Source organism: Xyrauchen texanus, chromosome 34 (genome assembly GCF_025860055.1).
Source record: "Xyrauchen texanus isolate HMW12.3.18 chromosome 34, RBS_HiC_50CHRs, whole genome shotgun sequence".
NCBI lineage: Eukaryota > Metazoa > Chordata > Actinopteri > Cypriniformes > Catostomidae > Xyrauchen > Xyrauchen texanus.
The window spans coordinates 32,929,549-32,946,219 of NC_068309.1; the positions used below are offsets into that span (position 1 = coordinate 32,929,549).

Below are 16,671 nucleotides of genomic sequence, written 5' to 3' on the forward strand. Positions count from 1 at the left end.
TATGGCGACGATTATGCTCATGAATATTAATCACGTAACGCGCAAAGGTCCTAACTGATTGGCTGAAAGAAGGCCTTAGTAGGCGGTATACATGTATGACAGCTGGCGAATCAACGAATCCTAATTTGGAGAAGGCGACAGAAAAAAACAACAACAACAACAAAAAAAAACCCAGCAAATATTCACGAGAAAAGTCTTCGTTGAAAATTAGCAATACAACGGAAAAATAGCTCTGCGATTGTTTCGTTTCACCTGGAATAAACAGAAAATGTTAAAAGAAATAGATGCTGAATAGCTGATTGTTCAAATGTTTAGGCCTTTATATAATATATATATATATATATATATATATATATATATATATATATATATATACTATACACACACACACACACACATACATACATACATACATATATATATATATGAATGTAACACATCATAAGAGTGTTTCACCGCTGTTCAAATGCACTTTGGATCGCATCATTTATATGTATAAATTATTTCCATCTGAAAGGAATAAATATTAAATGAAACAAATGACAATAAAATGAAAAGTAATCTCTTCAGTAATCAAAATACTTTTTGAATGTAACTGTTTTCTGATTAACAATGATTACCAATGATCTGACAATAGGGCACTGTGATGAAGATGGGATTAGTGGCAGAAGGCACAACTGACTTTTTTGTTATTTTGTCATAAGAAGTCATATTTGCGCTTGATCTTTTTGGTCATAGTAGCCTGTGTTGTCTAATGGTTTGATGGGGACCCACTGAAAGAGTGGAGTGTAGTGGAATACAGTTACTTATATTTTTTACATTATATACGTAATCCGTTACATGTATTTCGTTACTCCCAAACCCTATATATATAATACCAGTTGTAATACCACGCTTTTTCCAATGAGTCAGTATATTGTATTTGCAGCAAGCCTGTTTGAAAAACAACAGTAATCTGATTTCAAGAGCATGCATGCCCCCTTGCGTCCAACAGAATTTGTTTTCATTAGCATGACCTTTGGTTTCTGGAACAATGTACCTCATCCAACACTTTTGAGGTTGCTGACTCAGATCTGTTGACAGCACAGTGATTCATTTCGAAATGAAATGTTCCTAGTGCTGGGTAGATTATCTCTGAATTGTAATCTGATTAATAATTATATGAATAAAATTGTACTTAGTAAAATAAATTATTAATCTATTGGATTGTATTTTAAAGTTATCTAATAGGATTTCTTTTGTATTACGTAATCCTCATTTATTTGATGTCACATGCATTTGAGTAGATAATATATCCCGTTTAGTGTTGCTTAGGTGTTTAAGAACACTTAAAGGGATAATTCACCCAAAAATGAAAATTATCTCATCATTTACTCTCCCTCATGCGTCCCAGATGTGTATGACTTTCTTTCTTCTGCTGAACACAAACAAAGATTTTTAGAAGAATATTTTAGCTCTGCAGGTCCATACAATGCAAGTGTGGAATACACCACAAGGACTTAGAGCCCCTCCCAGACTTTCAGAATCAATAATTAATGAAGGTCACTGTATATGATGTAGATATAATATTTCAGTTATGTCAGCAGTGTTTAGTTACATGCATAGTTATTTGTAATGAAAAAGCATGGTCTAATCATCTGAGTGAAGATCGGATCGCAAATGTATTAACATGATTATGAAGGGAGTTGCATGTTTTCTCCTGTGATGCCAATAGAGCTCTAGGCCTGCCATCAATGAGATAGAGCATACTATATGTTTGAGTTTAACAAGCATTTCTTATGGGAGAGTTTCTAGAATTATGGACATGTGCTGCAAGGTGTGCTAAACATCACCAACACCATCCAAATGTGGGAACAGATTAGACCAGATATATTTGTGAATCAACATCTTAAAAGTTCTCACAACGACGACGACAAGCGACAGAGGAAGAGGAAGAGCATGAAGACGAGCATGAAGACAAGCAGTCTCCGATCTAATTCACGGCACTCTAGTTGACCATGTCCTTGTCAAAGGTATGACTATGAGGGATGCTGGGGCAGAATAATTTTTTGTTGTTTGGTGTATTGTAATGTACAGTACATTAAGGAATAAAAAAATACAAAATGTACACATTTGTTGTGTTCATCATGTGAAAAGGTTTTTGAGGGGGAGAACCACAAGCAACATAACTTATTACCGGTTTTTGTAGTATTGTTTTGAATTTATCTCACCAGTGTGTAACACTGTGTTTTAGTGTGTGTGTGTTTTTGAGGGCTTGTATGTCATCATGTCTGAGGGCAAAGTTAGTTTTTTCAGCAAGATTGAATGGTTTTGAGTGGAGAGCTTCATATTGACCTGAAAATAGTAAGTTTAGGGAATTTTGAACCTAGTCAGAGCAAACAATGCAATCCATCTCCACCAGCTACAGTAACAAATACTTGCAGATAGGCAAGTATTCAACAACATAAATTGAGTAAGCATTACCACTATCAAACGCATCTTGGTAAAGCACAACATGACCATGAAGCAATTGTACAGGGTCCCATTTGAGAGGAACAGTGTCAGGGTCAAATAACTTAGACATGAATATGTACAGGTAAGTGTTTCAGTCCTTTACATTTACAATACAGAATGGGTGCAGTCCAGTAACGGATGAATATGTACCACTGGATTAGTACCACATAGATACATTCTGAAAGCTACACAGGTACCTGTGTGGTGGGGTGGGTCGGTTCTGTATGTGTAGTAGTGTAGGTGTGTGCTTTGAGTAAAGCCATCAACAATATGTATTTTTTGTTACAGAGAATCTTGGACATGGATGAAGCTGCCCAGCCGCATGAATGTATTTACATTGACGAGGCTGGATTCAACCTTAGCAAAAACAGACGACGGGGACGTAATATAATTGGCCAAAGGGCAATTGTGCACGTCCTGGAGCTGCGTGGAGGAAATATCACATTGTGTGCTGCCATAAGTCTTCGAGGGCTACTGCACCATCATGCCAAACTGGGTCCCTATAATGTGCAACACATAATCACATTTCTAGATGCACTTACAGTTTTTTCAATTGTTTACACGCAATTTTGAAAACCGGGTTCTGTTTTTCAAAATATAAGCACAATTATCCAAACACCACACTCAATTTGCATAATTCCTAGATTGTTTGCAAAATGACATACTTCTGTCAAAAAAAACACACTTCAGTCAAAACATATACACATATTTGTGAAAAGGCTATTAGTTTTTATTTAACCAACACAGTCCTCAATGATCAGACACTATTGCAGCCAGTTTCACACTGCTGTGATAAATAAAAAACACATTTGTAAAAAATGAATTTTAGGAAATAGCATGTGCTAGATTTTTGGCCAGACATTGTTATGTAATGGATAATTTAGATTGGAAAAAAATTGTGACAAACCCACAACATTCTTCATGATTAGTTTGAGATATAGGGAGAATGTACACAAATATGCCTACTATAAACTGACCACGCACTGCACAACACTGATGCTGCTGACTGAATATTTCAAGTATTTATTTCAATACTTACAATATTTCTTACCATAATCAGTTACAGTAATCAACCTACAATGAAATCAATGAAACATAAAATCTGTAGACAAATAAAAATTACTGCATGAATTACAGTACATACACTTTGACTCTGAAGAAAAGTAAAGTAAACAGAAATTACAGAAAACAACTGTAAAACCAACAAGAATACTGTAACTATTCATCTCTCCGTCTGGCTGGATCAGGCCATAAGATTTCATCCACATCACAGGCTATGTCTTCATTGGCAAGGCACCGTTGGAAGAATCGCCTTGTGTGACGAATCCACCCCTGCACAGAAGCTGCTTCAATAAGATCACAGGCCTGCTCTATGGCCTGAATGAGGGGCAAACGGTCATAGGGCCGCAGGTCGTATACCTTCCACCGCCACGCTGAAAAAAACTCTTCTATAGGATTCAGGAAGGGGGAGTATGGGGGAAGGTATAAGACTTCAAAATCAGGGTGATCATGGAACCAATTCTGGACCAGAGCAGCCTGATGGAATGAGACATTGTCCCAAACGACAATGTACCGCATCTGGTCCACTTGGTGTAATGCTGTGACAATCTCATGCAATCGGTCAAGAAATGCAAGAATTAGATTTGCATTATAGGGTCCCAGATTTGCATGGTGGTGGAGGACCCCATTTTGTGTGATAGCAGCGCAAATGGTGATGTTACCCCCTCGCTGCCCTGGCACACTGGTGATTGCCCTGTGTCCAATTACATGTCTCCCTCTTCTTCTTGTTTTCGCAAGGTTAAATCCAGCCTCATCCACATATATAAATTCATGTTGAATTTCTGCTGCATCCATTTGCAAGACTCTCTGAAACACATTAAAGACAATAAGATGCTATTCAATATCTATTGCACAGTATTTTTTTTTGTGACAGAACATTATGAGCAGTGCACAATACCACACCATAGTAAGATGAACAATACATACCTCCACATACTCATTGCGCAGATGTTTCACTCTCTCTGAATTTCTGTCAAATGGTACCCGATACAGTTGCTTCATGTATATTTGATTTTTCTTTAGGATTCGACCTAATGTTGACAGAGAGACTCGTTGGATGTTATTTAAAATATTGTCATCATTGATGATATTGGCTTGGATTTCTCGCAGCCTGATACAATTATTGGCCAAAACCATGTTCACAATGGCAGCCTCTTGTGCACGAGTGAACATAGGGCCCCTTCCACCTTGGTGTCCTCTACCCTCAATCCTATGTAAAAATTATATATATATATATATATATATATATATATATATATATATATATATATATATATATATATATATATATATATATATATTATAAAATACATATGCAGCCTACTGTCAAATGTCACAGTAAACATTATTGATGACAAGTACAGCAAGCTTCAGTTTCAATGTACTGTGTGGTTAGCTTACCTGTTTTCTCTATGAAATGTCCGAATTACTGACGCAACAGTATTTCTGCTGAGATTTGGTTGAACTCTTTGTCCAGCTTCCATCAGTGTCAGTCCATGGTTGATAACATGGTCAATAAGTGTTGCACGGATTTCTCGAGTCAAATTTGGTCCTCGTCTTCTTTGTTCAGGTTCTATCAACCCTTCAAGTCCTTCTCTACCTCTTCCTCTATCTCCTTCTCCTCTTCCTCTACTTACTTCTTCTCCTCTTCCTCTACCTCCTCCTTCTCTTCTTCTACCAAGGCCTCTTCCTCTATCTCCTCTTCCTCTATCTCCTTCTCCTCTTCCTCTACCTACTTCTTCTCCTCTTCCTCTACCTACTTCTCTTCCTCTACCTCCTCCTTCTCTTCTTCTACCAAGGCCTCTTCCTCTATCTCCTTCTCTTCCTCTACCTACTTATTCTCCTCTTCTTCTACCGCCTTCATCTCCTCTTTGAGCTCCCCCTCTCATTCTCACTCTTCTTCTTCTTCTTCTGACTCCTTCCATTTTTGTTGAAGACAGGTGTACTCACCTGCTGCCTTTTATAGCACAACTGAGGGCTGGGTTTTCAAATTAGCACATGTGTGCTTCCACACCTGGTGGTTGTGATTATCCAATTCGTTCATTAGTGTGGTCATTGGCAATCCAGTGCTTTGTAATGACAAGGAAGTAACCTCACAATCCTTATTTGTGTCTAAGGTGTGAAAATGTGTTTAGAGTTTTACAAATCACTTTGTGTAATGTTTTGCAAAAAGGGTGAAGCAGACATTGTGTGTAATGTTGTGCAAATCTGTGGAGGTGTTTTGCTCATTGGAGTAGAATTTTGCAAATTGTGTGGAAATTTTTATTTTAGTGTGTAAACAATCGTAAAAAACTGTAATGATGCAGTTGTACAGGATTGATCAGAACTGGTTCACCAACCATGATCAATTTGAAGTTGTGTACTTGCCCCCTTACTCGCCATTTCTAAATCCTATAGAGGAATTTTTTTCTGCTTTGAGATGGCGCGTATATGACCGTCAACGCATGCCCGTATGCCTCTTCTGCAGGCAATGGAACAGGCCTGCGGAGACATTGATGTGAGGTCAATCCAGGGATGGATTCTGCACACAAGGGGATATTTTCCCTGATGCTTAGCAAGAGAAGACATTGCTTGTGATCTTGATGAGATCCTGTGGCCAGACCCCAACAGACGGTAGGATCCATAAGCCCACTTGTGCACAATTGTGTTTTTCTGTGTTTACAGTAGTGTATTGTTTGTTTTATTTTTTATTTAACTGAATTTACTGTAAAATATACTACTGTAATGTAATGATTTTGAATTCAGTATTTCATTTTTTGGTTGTTGTGAAAACATGCCCTCTGTGGAACTGATTAAAAACAGTGAAAACAAAAGACAGCAGTGTTTTATAACAAGTGTGTTGCTGCTGATCTGAACGTGTATTCATATGATGCAAGTGGGTATCATTTTGTCATCAGAGTGACATTTTGACAAAGGATTGTTAGGTTTTGATAGCAGAGTTTCAATTTGACACGGATGTGAATGGTTTATTTACCAGTGTTGTGTCTTATTTGCTTGTGTGTAGAGTTTTGACACAATGAGCCAAGTTTTGCAAAACTTATTCATGCAACGTGCAAAAACTGTAAGCAATCGAGAAAAACTGTAACAAGATGCGTTTTCCTTTTAAAGGCCTTGAACAGCTTTGTTTGTATCATAAGTGAAACTAGGGGAGTTTTGTTGCGTGGGTTAGAATGGTTTCGGTGGCCTGGTCATCATTTTCTAGCACTGAGCATTAACAGTTAGAATGTTTAAGACTTCATATGACTGCAGTGTGTGGTTTGGCTGGCATGCAAAATTTTGGTTTTGATACTGGGCTTTTTTGTCACACCCTGTGGGACATTAAACTCATGTGCTTGTGCAGCCTTGCAGTTAATGTATATGATATGGTTTTGGTGTATGCTGTCCTTTGATGACTGAATTGATACAACTTTTGTAGTTTATTTGATATTTTCTGTGTTTATGGTTAAAGTAAATACATGAAATGGAGAAAACACAACAACTGACCAAGACTGGACAGAAATCAGGGTATTATATACACAAGGACTACCGAGGGAATGGAACACAGGTGAGAACAATTGGGAACAGTTGACAGAGATGAGGGTAGTGCATTTTGGGAAGTGAAGTCTAAGGGAAACAGATGCCAGGAGAAAAACAACAGTAAATCATGTCAGAACTCTGATTCCCAAGGAAGGTATGGCCAAGATGGAGCAGGAGACTAAGCAGACCAGACCAGAGCAGACCAGGCGGATTCCAGGGGACCCAAGAGACCAGAGCAGATCAGTCGGATGGCCATGAGACCAAGGAGACCAGAGCAGATCATGCAGATGGCCAGGAGACCAGGGCAGATCAGGTGGATAGCCAGGAGACCCAGAAGACCAGAGCAGATCATGCAGACAGCTGTCTATCTAAAGCCAAATGTAGAGGGAGAAATCTTGGAAATGGAATTAGACACTGGAGCTGCTGTTTCCTTGATTTCAAGAGAACTTTGTAATGCACAACTAGCCCATAAACCACTGCGCGCGACAGATGTGATTCTGAAAACATATACAGGTGAGGTGGTGTCTCCAGTAGGGGTCATCGTAGTCAAAGTCAAAATGAACAAACAAAAGGCGAAATTACCACTCTATGTAGTGGAAGGAGCCGCCACAACACTATTCGGCAGAGAGTGGCTCAAGCAAATCAGGCTGAACTGGTGTGAAATTAAGAGTGTGAGTAAGGAGTCACTGGATGTGAGGATTTGTGGAGATTTTAAGGTAACAGTGAATCCGGCCTTTTGTGTTGAACGTTACACGATTCCACGAATAGAGGACTTATTCGCAACATTGGCAGGGGGCCAACACTTCACCAAACTGCCCCTCTCCCTATTTACAAGTGTCCTTGGCAGAAGGTTCACACAAATGTTTCACTATCACCACGTCAAAGGGGCTGTTCTGTTACAATCGATTATCATTTGGTATTGCTTCGGCTCCTGCAATTTTTCAAAGGGCAATGGATTAGATCTTACAAGGCCTTCCCAATGTTCATCGCTATCTAGACGATATATTAGTGACTGGATCAGTTGGTGATCTCAAGAATGTAGATGCAGTCCTCAGTCATCTGGATGAGTTTGGGCTATGTGTCCAACGTGAGAAATGTGAATTCTTTAAGATTCGCTGGAGTATTTGGGGCACATCATAGATGCTCACGGTTTTCATAAGTCACCAGAAAAGGTCAGTGGTGGATGCACCTGCACCGAAGAACGTCAGTCAACTTCATTTATTTCTAGGATTTCTATACTATTACAGTCAACTTAGCCCTAATCTTGCATCAGTGTTAGCACCCCTCAATACTTTGCTGTGCAAAGGAAAGCAGTGGCTGTGGTCTCATGAGTGTGAGGATGTGTTCGACAAGGCAAAAAAATTGTTGCTGTCACAGACAGTTCTGACATATTACAATCCACAGTTACCAATCAGACTGGCCTGTGACGCATCGTCATATGGTGTTGGCACCATCATCTCACACATCCTCCTGGACGGGCAGGAAAAACCAATAGCCTTTGCCTTGAGAATATTAAGCAAAGCAGAGCAAAGCTATGCTCAAATTGAAAGGGAGGCACATGGAATTGTCTTTGGAGTACGGAAATTCTACCAATATTTGTACGGGTGGAAGTTTACATTGCTTACGGACCACGTCCACGTCCACTGACAACAATCTTCAGTCCAACAAAAGCCAATCCATCCATGGCTGCAGCTTGGATGCAGTGCTGGGCTTTGTTGTTGGCAGCCCATGATTACGATATCCAGTATAGAGACGGTGTACATCACTGTTATGCGGATGGGTTATCACTGGATGTTTTTCATGAGTCACAGATACAAATTATGTGCTTGCCCTGTAAGTGAACAGGAAAAATGAGTTAACTACACAACAGGGTTGCCTTATGTGGGGTTGGAGGGTGGTCATTCCTCCTGAGCTGAGATCCAGGGTACTGGCAGAGCTGTGTGTGATAGAATCATCTACGTCTACCAAGACCATTCAGGTGCTGAGGGAATTGTTTAGTCATTATGGACTCCCAGAAGAGCTGGTTAGTGATAACGGGACTCAGTTCTCCTCGGATGAGTTCCAGACATTCCTCAAGGCTAATGGAGTGACACATACACGATCTGCACCTTTTCACCCAGCTACGAATGGCTTGGCTGAATGCTTGGTTCAGACATTTAAGCGGGCACTACATTGTTCTAAGGGGTCAACTTCAATTCAACATAGGCTGGACACCTTTCTACTGGCGTACCGAAACACCCAACATGCCACCACAAAGGAATCGCCTGCCATGTTGTTTCAGATTGCAACCGCAGGTTGCAATCTCACTTGGATATGTTGAAGCCTAATGTTGCCTCTGTGGTTGAAAAAGCACAAAGCAAACTGTGCCAGCGACATCAAGTGCCTGCTAAAGACAGAACATTTACAGTGGGTGACAAAGTATTAGTTTTGTGATTATCAGAGGGGAAAGAAATATATGCCTGGTGTTGTTTCAGCAAAGATAGGCCCTGTATCATACACTGTCGATGTAAGACTTTAAGTGCACTGGAGGCGTCATGTTGATCAGAGGTTGGCACATCTAACTGGCTGTGACAATGAAGATGATATTGGACCAGAGGTCAGTGATGTCCCTGAGGGGAATCTGACAGAGCTTTGTGAACATCCCATGTCAGAAGAAACATCACTTCCTAGTCTCGATCCAATCTAGGCAGGGTCAGCACAACCTGTTGATTCATTAACAAGTGAAACAGTGGAGGTGTTACGCACTCCACACAAGAGATACCATATACGGTTTAGCCCTTAAGGTTTACCTTGGAGTATAAGTCCAGTCTGTTGTATAAATTCTGACAGTCATGGCACTGAGTTTAGTTTAAAAGAATTAGCACAACGCAGTTCATTGAATGATTATAGTGTTTAATCACAATTATTCTGGTATTACTAGAAGTATTGTATTATACAAGGCTATAATTGTGTCTATATATATATATATACACACACACACACACACACACAGTATCTCACAAAAGTGAGTACACCCCTCACATTTTTGTAAATATTTGATTATACCTTTTCATGTGACAACACTGAAGAAATGACACTTTGATACAGTGTAAAGTAGTGAGTGTACAGCTTTTATAACAGTGTGCATTTGCTGTCCCCTCAAAATAACTCAACACACAGCCATTAATGTCTAAACCGCTGGCAACAAAAGTGAATACACCCCTAAGTGAAAATGTCCAAATTGGGAATAATCAAATATTTACAAAAATGTGAGGGGTGTACTCACTTTTGTGAGATACTGTGTGTATATATATATTAGACATGTAAAAATAAAAGAAATACACCTTTTGTTCATGTTAAGTGTATGTAACATTGTTACTGAATTGAGTACAACAACACTATGTGGGGAGGAATATGTGATATATGCACTCAATATTTTTGTGCATTAGAGGGTTTTCTAGTTCATTCCCTTGTATGTTGTGTTGATGTAACAAAGAAGACAGAGTTCCCCAGTAAATAGAAGTGCAATCATCTCAGCGTATCATTCATGTTATATAAAAGATAAAGATATAACAGTAACGTTTGAGGGAAGTACAAAGGCAGGATCTAGGTGCAGCGTGAAGTTCGATAAAGTACAAAACCAAGGTAAACACTGGAACAAGGCAAAAGCTAGGAACTAGGAAATAAAACAAACGTTACAACCATAATAGGAACCGGTACATGAAACTGAGAAAACACAACTGACCAAGACTGGACAGAAATCAGGGCATTATATACATGGGAATGAGGGAATGGAACACAGGTGAGAACAACTGGGAACAGCTGACAGAGATGAGGGCAGTGCATTTTGGGAAGTGTAGTCCAAGGGAAAAAGATGACAGGTGCAAAACACAAGGCAAATCAACAGTGAATCATGACAATTTCTGGCTAAATTGTTGACTAACTTTTGTTTAACTTTCCACAAAAAGAAGAAATATATACCCACACTAAGTGCATATAAATTTTTAAAGCAGCACTTATTCATGTGCCACAAAACAGGAAATAGGTCAAAACAACCATCTTCATACAAACATATTTTTTCTTTTCAATTTTATTTATTTATTGAAAACTGCTTAAGTATGGTTAAATACTCCACAAATAAGCAGCATTATACTATTTATATAATGTTATGTACACCTACACAAATAAATAAATAAATAAAATAACATCTTTATCTGACAAATGTTTTGTTGTCTGCACAAGGAATATGAAAATCACAATCCAGCTCAAACCAGTTCAGCCCACAAAGTTCATATCAGCTTGCTACTATATACATTCACCAGCTGAACTTGCAATGTGGTGAGGAATTTATCACAACTGTCTTTTGACCCTAAATTACCTCTTGATAATAAACATGTACTGTACATAAGAACTTACAAAGAGAATTTACACTTTTGCATTGTGGATTGATGTCTTTGAGTTGTATGTGAGAACTGATTTTAGTCCTAATTCCTGAAGCAAAGATTTAGTGATTAAGTTTGAAATTAAATTAATTGTGATAATTAATGCATTTAATACATTTTAGTAACCTTTTAAAATGATATGCATGATTATTATTATTATTTACAATACATTGACTCAAGAGATTATTCACTGTACCACAAAAACAAAAACAAAAAATGTCTTGACATTATCAGGTTTGCCAGTAAATGGCGAAAATGTGCACATTATTTGTTATTATTAATAATAATAATTAAAATAATAAATAAGACAGTTAAACAAATAAAAAACACTTGCAAGCTAATTAATTGCTTAAAGGACTGAGAGAATCTAATCTGAAACACAGTTGCTATTAAATCATTAAAAATCCATATCTCTACAATTCCACCAAAATCTGCATGAAGTACAGAAATATGCTTTTTGCTTTAAATTTTTTTTAACAACTTATAGACTTTAAAAACACATTCTGTAAGAACATAAAAGTGAATTAATATTGTGGCAGGGCGGAGGGCGGGGCCGGGTCGTGACCCTACACACCCGGTCCCGTATTAGGCTAATTATGCCTCCGTGAGGGTTAAAGGCTGACTGCAGGGGATCGTGCAGGAAAGAGAGAGATCGGTTACGGACATGTCCGTCATGTGTGTGTTTATGTTGTCTTTTAAGTTTACTATTAAAATATGATTTACATCGTCAAGCCGGTTCTCGCCTCCTCCTTTCCATTGAATACATTTACACTGGTGCCAAAGCCCGGGAAGGAGGAGGGATACGCCGTTGTAGAGTTCTCGCCACTACCGTCCACCCCAATGGAGCAGCCACCACGAGGGGAGAAGGGGCTCCTAACCGACCGCCTGGAGCGGTCAGGGCCGCTGCCAGGGGCGCAGTAGTCGCCTACCGGCTGCTGAAACACGCGTGGGTTTAAGACCGTCGACCGCGGGGGGGGGCTCACTGGCGACCCCCTGGAGCTGGAGAACCGCTGCCAGGGGCGAGGGAGACCCCTTCTGTTCCCCGAGAACGCGCCGGGCGTTCCTTCCGCCAGGAGCTGGAGGACTGCCTCTGATCCACCCGGAGAGGCGCGGCTGTCGTCCGATAGAGGGTGGAGGAGTGGCCGAGGAACAAGCTGCGGCGTATCGGAGAACTGGCAAGTTTTTTTTTTTCATCTCTCTCTCCTCTCTCTCTCTCACTGTCGCTCTGAGTTGGCCTTTTCCCTCTTTTACATTTTACAGTGTTTTTGGGGGGGTAATACACTGTTACAGGAAGTACCCCCCCATTTTAATTATTTCTGTTGCCCTCCCCTTGTCCCCTCCCTTGTCCAGATAGATGGTGATGACCTGCTGGCAGACTAGATGTAAAGCACGCCTTCCCCCAGGGAAAGGGGGTGTACGTCAGGCCTGGGTCGTGATCCTACACACCCGGTCCCAATTTTGTCTAATTATGCCTCAGTGAGGGTTAAAGGCTGACTGCAGGGGTTCGTGCGGGAGAGAGAGATCGTTATGGACATGTCAGTCATGTGTGTGTTTATGTTGTCTTTTAAGTTTACTATTAAAATATGATTTACATCGTCAAGCTGGTTCTCACCTCCTCCTTTCCATTGAATACCTTTACAAATATCTTTTCAAATCAATATAAATATAACAAAACTATTCTTTGTAGGCAATTACCTAATTCACTCAATAACCAGTCATTGCAGTATTTTGGAGTGGCACAGTACCAACATTTTATCAGATCAAATTTTCTTCAAACTGACCAGTATTTAACCTAGCAGAGGTGCTGTGAAATGGCCTCAAGAGAGCCGTTCACACCAGACATCCTAAGAATATGGCTGATCTGAAGCAGTTCTGTAAGGAAGAATTGTTCAAAATTCCTTCTGAACGTTGTTCTGGTCTAATCCGCAGCTATCAGAAACGCTTGGTTGAGGTTATTGCTGCCAAAGGAGGATCGATCAGTTATTAAATCAAGGGTTTACTTACCTTTTCCACTGAACTGTGAATGTTTAATGGGATGTGTTCAATAAAGACATGAAATATTATAATTGCTGTGTGTTTTTAACTTACTTGTGAATTTGATGAAGATAAGATCACATTTTATGACCAATTAATGCAGAAAACTAGCAAATTCCAAAGGGTTCACATATTTTTTTTATTGACACTGTCTGTTGTTTTATAAAATTAGATATGCAATAGTGGAAGTGCAATGACATCAAATTAAATGTAGATTATATGTTGATCCTAATCAGTGCTTTTGTAATCTGGAACAAGCATATTTAATTTGCATCTTTATGTATTCGCGAAGCATGACATAATAGGCTTCCAGCTCAATTCCTGGACTCTAAGAATGGTGGATGTGTGGTGAGCTATTATAATTTCTTTGCATTTCTGCTGGGGTTAGCAGAACTGTCAACCACAGCGACCAGAGTGCTACATCACACATGAGAATAATTTCCTGCGCAGGTGCCGAGGAGTTTCTCAGCACAGAATGCACTTAGTCATTTCAACATTTCTCAAGCAGACCGGTCGCACAGGTAAGACGGCTGTTATTTTATTGGGAGTTTAGCATTTATTTTGAAACCGTTCAACAATTTTGCCTGCAGAGATTTTTAGCCATATGATTCCTAGTAAAAATATCTGTTGAAATACAGAACATCATTTGTCAAGTGTCAGAAATTAATTTATTTATTAAGTGGTAATATTTGCTTCATGGAATCCATAGTAGTCGGGACATTCCATATTTTAGCCAAAACTTCCTGTATTCGCATGGCAAGAAATTGGCAACCCTATATGGAATAGATTTTTTAGAGTTTTTTTTTTTTTTTTTATCCTATTGAGGGCATAACTAGATAGTCCTAGAGTAGTAAAATATAATTAAACATATCAAATGTTCATTTGGTGGAGGTGGCTTTTTCCATCTCATTTTAAACATATGGGTTCTTATTAATTTCCTTTCCTTTATTAAAGTGTACAGCACGTTTTGGCAGTCACAATGTTACAGGAAGGCAATTTAACCAACAATGACACCTGTGAGATCCATGATGGCATACTGAATTCCTTCTTGCCAATTGGCTACATTGTCATCTGTTGCATTGGTCTGCTGTGCAACACCGTCACTTTCTACATATTCTTCCTCCGGCGGCACACAGACTCTTCCATGGCCATCTACATGCGTCACCTTGCCCTCGCCGACACCCTCTTGGTCCTGTGTTTGCCACTACGGGTCTACTACCACAACAAAGAAGGTCCCTACTACCTGTGCAAGTTGGTAGGCATATTCTTCTACATCAATATGTATTCTAGCATCCTGTTCCTCAGCCTCATTAGTCTGGATCGCTACTTGAAAATCATCAAGCCCGTTTGTGTGTTCCGCATCCAGAAGACGAAATGGAGCCAAATGGCAAGCTACACCATTTGGGTGCTGCTCATTTTAGGGGCAAGCCCCTTCTTCACAAAAAACAATGATCAGAAATATCCATGTGACAAGATCTGCTTCCACTTCCACAGAAAGGGTCCTCTCAATGGTGCGATTAATCTGACTACAGTGGTGTTATTCCTTGTTTTTTACCTGGTGTTTCTATGTTTTTATGGGAAGATTACTAATAAACTTAGGACATTGTCCATGGGTAATGGCGATCCTAAGGCACAAAGTCGCAAAAAGTGGGTTATAAGAAAGACTTTCTTGATTCCGGCAATTTTTACTTTGTGCTTCTTGCCTTACCATGTTGTACGGATCCCGTACGTTCTGGCTCAACTGAATGTGATTGGGGATCTACAAAGCCAACAACTGTTGCACATTTTAAATGAGGGTACCTTGCTGCTATCGACTCTAAATAGCTGCCTTGACCCAATTGTCTTTTTCTTCATATCCAGTGCATACAGGAAAACTGTCCTTTGTGCCATCCAGGGCAAGTTTAAAAGCATGTATGCTTTAAACATGAGAAGAATCAGCATAAACCATTCACTCACTGAAATTTAGACAGCTTCATGGATGGCTTTCTATCATGTGTGATGTCAACTGAAAGCAATTTTAGTAGATTCAACAAAAACATGTTCTTTAGTTTAAATGATGTTTAGTGTTTTTAAAGGGTTAGTTCCAAAAATGAAAATGACCCCAAAATATTACTCACCCTTAAGCCATCCTAGGTGTATATGACTTTCTTCTTTTAGTCAAACACAGTCGGAGTTATATAATAAAATACCCTGGCTCTTCCAAGCTTAATAATGGGAGTATAAGGTACCTTCGATTTTGTAATCCGTACGGTTCCAGGGGGTTAATAAAGGCCTTTGGTAGTGAAACGATGCGTTTTTGTAAGAAAAATATCCATATTTATAACTTTCTAAACTATTATCACTGGCTTCCGTAACGGCCGTCCGCGCAGTCACAAGAGAGTCCAGTTCCAGTATATGACGTAGGCATAGCGTAAGCTCCGTTGAGAAGTGACAAAAGCAGAAGCATGCGTTGTTTACAGCAAAGGAAAATGGCGAAAAGTAGTGAGTTGTTTTAACTATACTGTAGATTTGTAATCGTCCATTCATGGCAGTAAACTTGTCAGGAATTGCACTCTTTTTTGTATGTTGTTATAACAGCATATACATTATTTATAATGCATTTGTAAACACATTAGTCATTTATAACCCCTTTATAAACCCTTAACAAAGGGAAAATTCATGTAAAGTGTTTCTTCATGGTAAGTATATTACTAAATTTAGAGGGAATAACCTGAATTTACGCTTGAGAACATGACCTTTGCAAATGTCAAGGATCTCCTTTAGATGTCACGGCTCCACTGTGATGTACATGAGTACTGTTGCAATATGAGTGTTAATCATTTTTGTGGTTATGTACTATAGAAGTGTAAACCATATTACATGCCTACATCTCACTTCTAAAAGTGAGCACAATATGGGAAAATACAGATTTAATATTTAAATTGTAATTGTAAATAAAAATGACATGTTAATGGAAAAATTAATAAAGGAAATATTTTTTTATTTTATTTAAATTTTATGATGATCAGATAATCACACTTGATTTGGTTGATTTTGGATTAGAATGGTTAAATTACTTCATTAGCTGTTATAATGCAGTACATTAGCAAACATAATTATAGAAATACTATCAAATGTAGCATATATTTAAGTTATAATATGCATTAAT

The 16,671-nt window shown here is 39.0% G+C and overlaps 1 protein-coding gene across 1 annotated transcript; it reads left to right on the forward strand.

Annotated features, from left to right (window-relative positions):
* Positions 1-14,028: 14,028 nt before the first annotated feature.
* LOC127628138 (probable G-protein coupled receptor 34) lies at positions 14,029-16,633 on the forward strand. Its single transcript, XM_052104842.1, has 2 exons — positions 14,029-14,044; positions 14,478-16,633. The coding sequence occupies exon 2, from the start codon at positions 14,503-14,505 to the stop codon at positions 15,487-15,489; it is 987 nt and encodes a 328-aa protein (XP_051960802.1). The 5' UTR covers positions 14,029-14,044; positions 14,478-14,502; the 3' UTR covers positions 15,490-16,633.
* Positions 16,634-16,671: the final 38 nt, after the last annotated feature.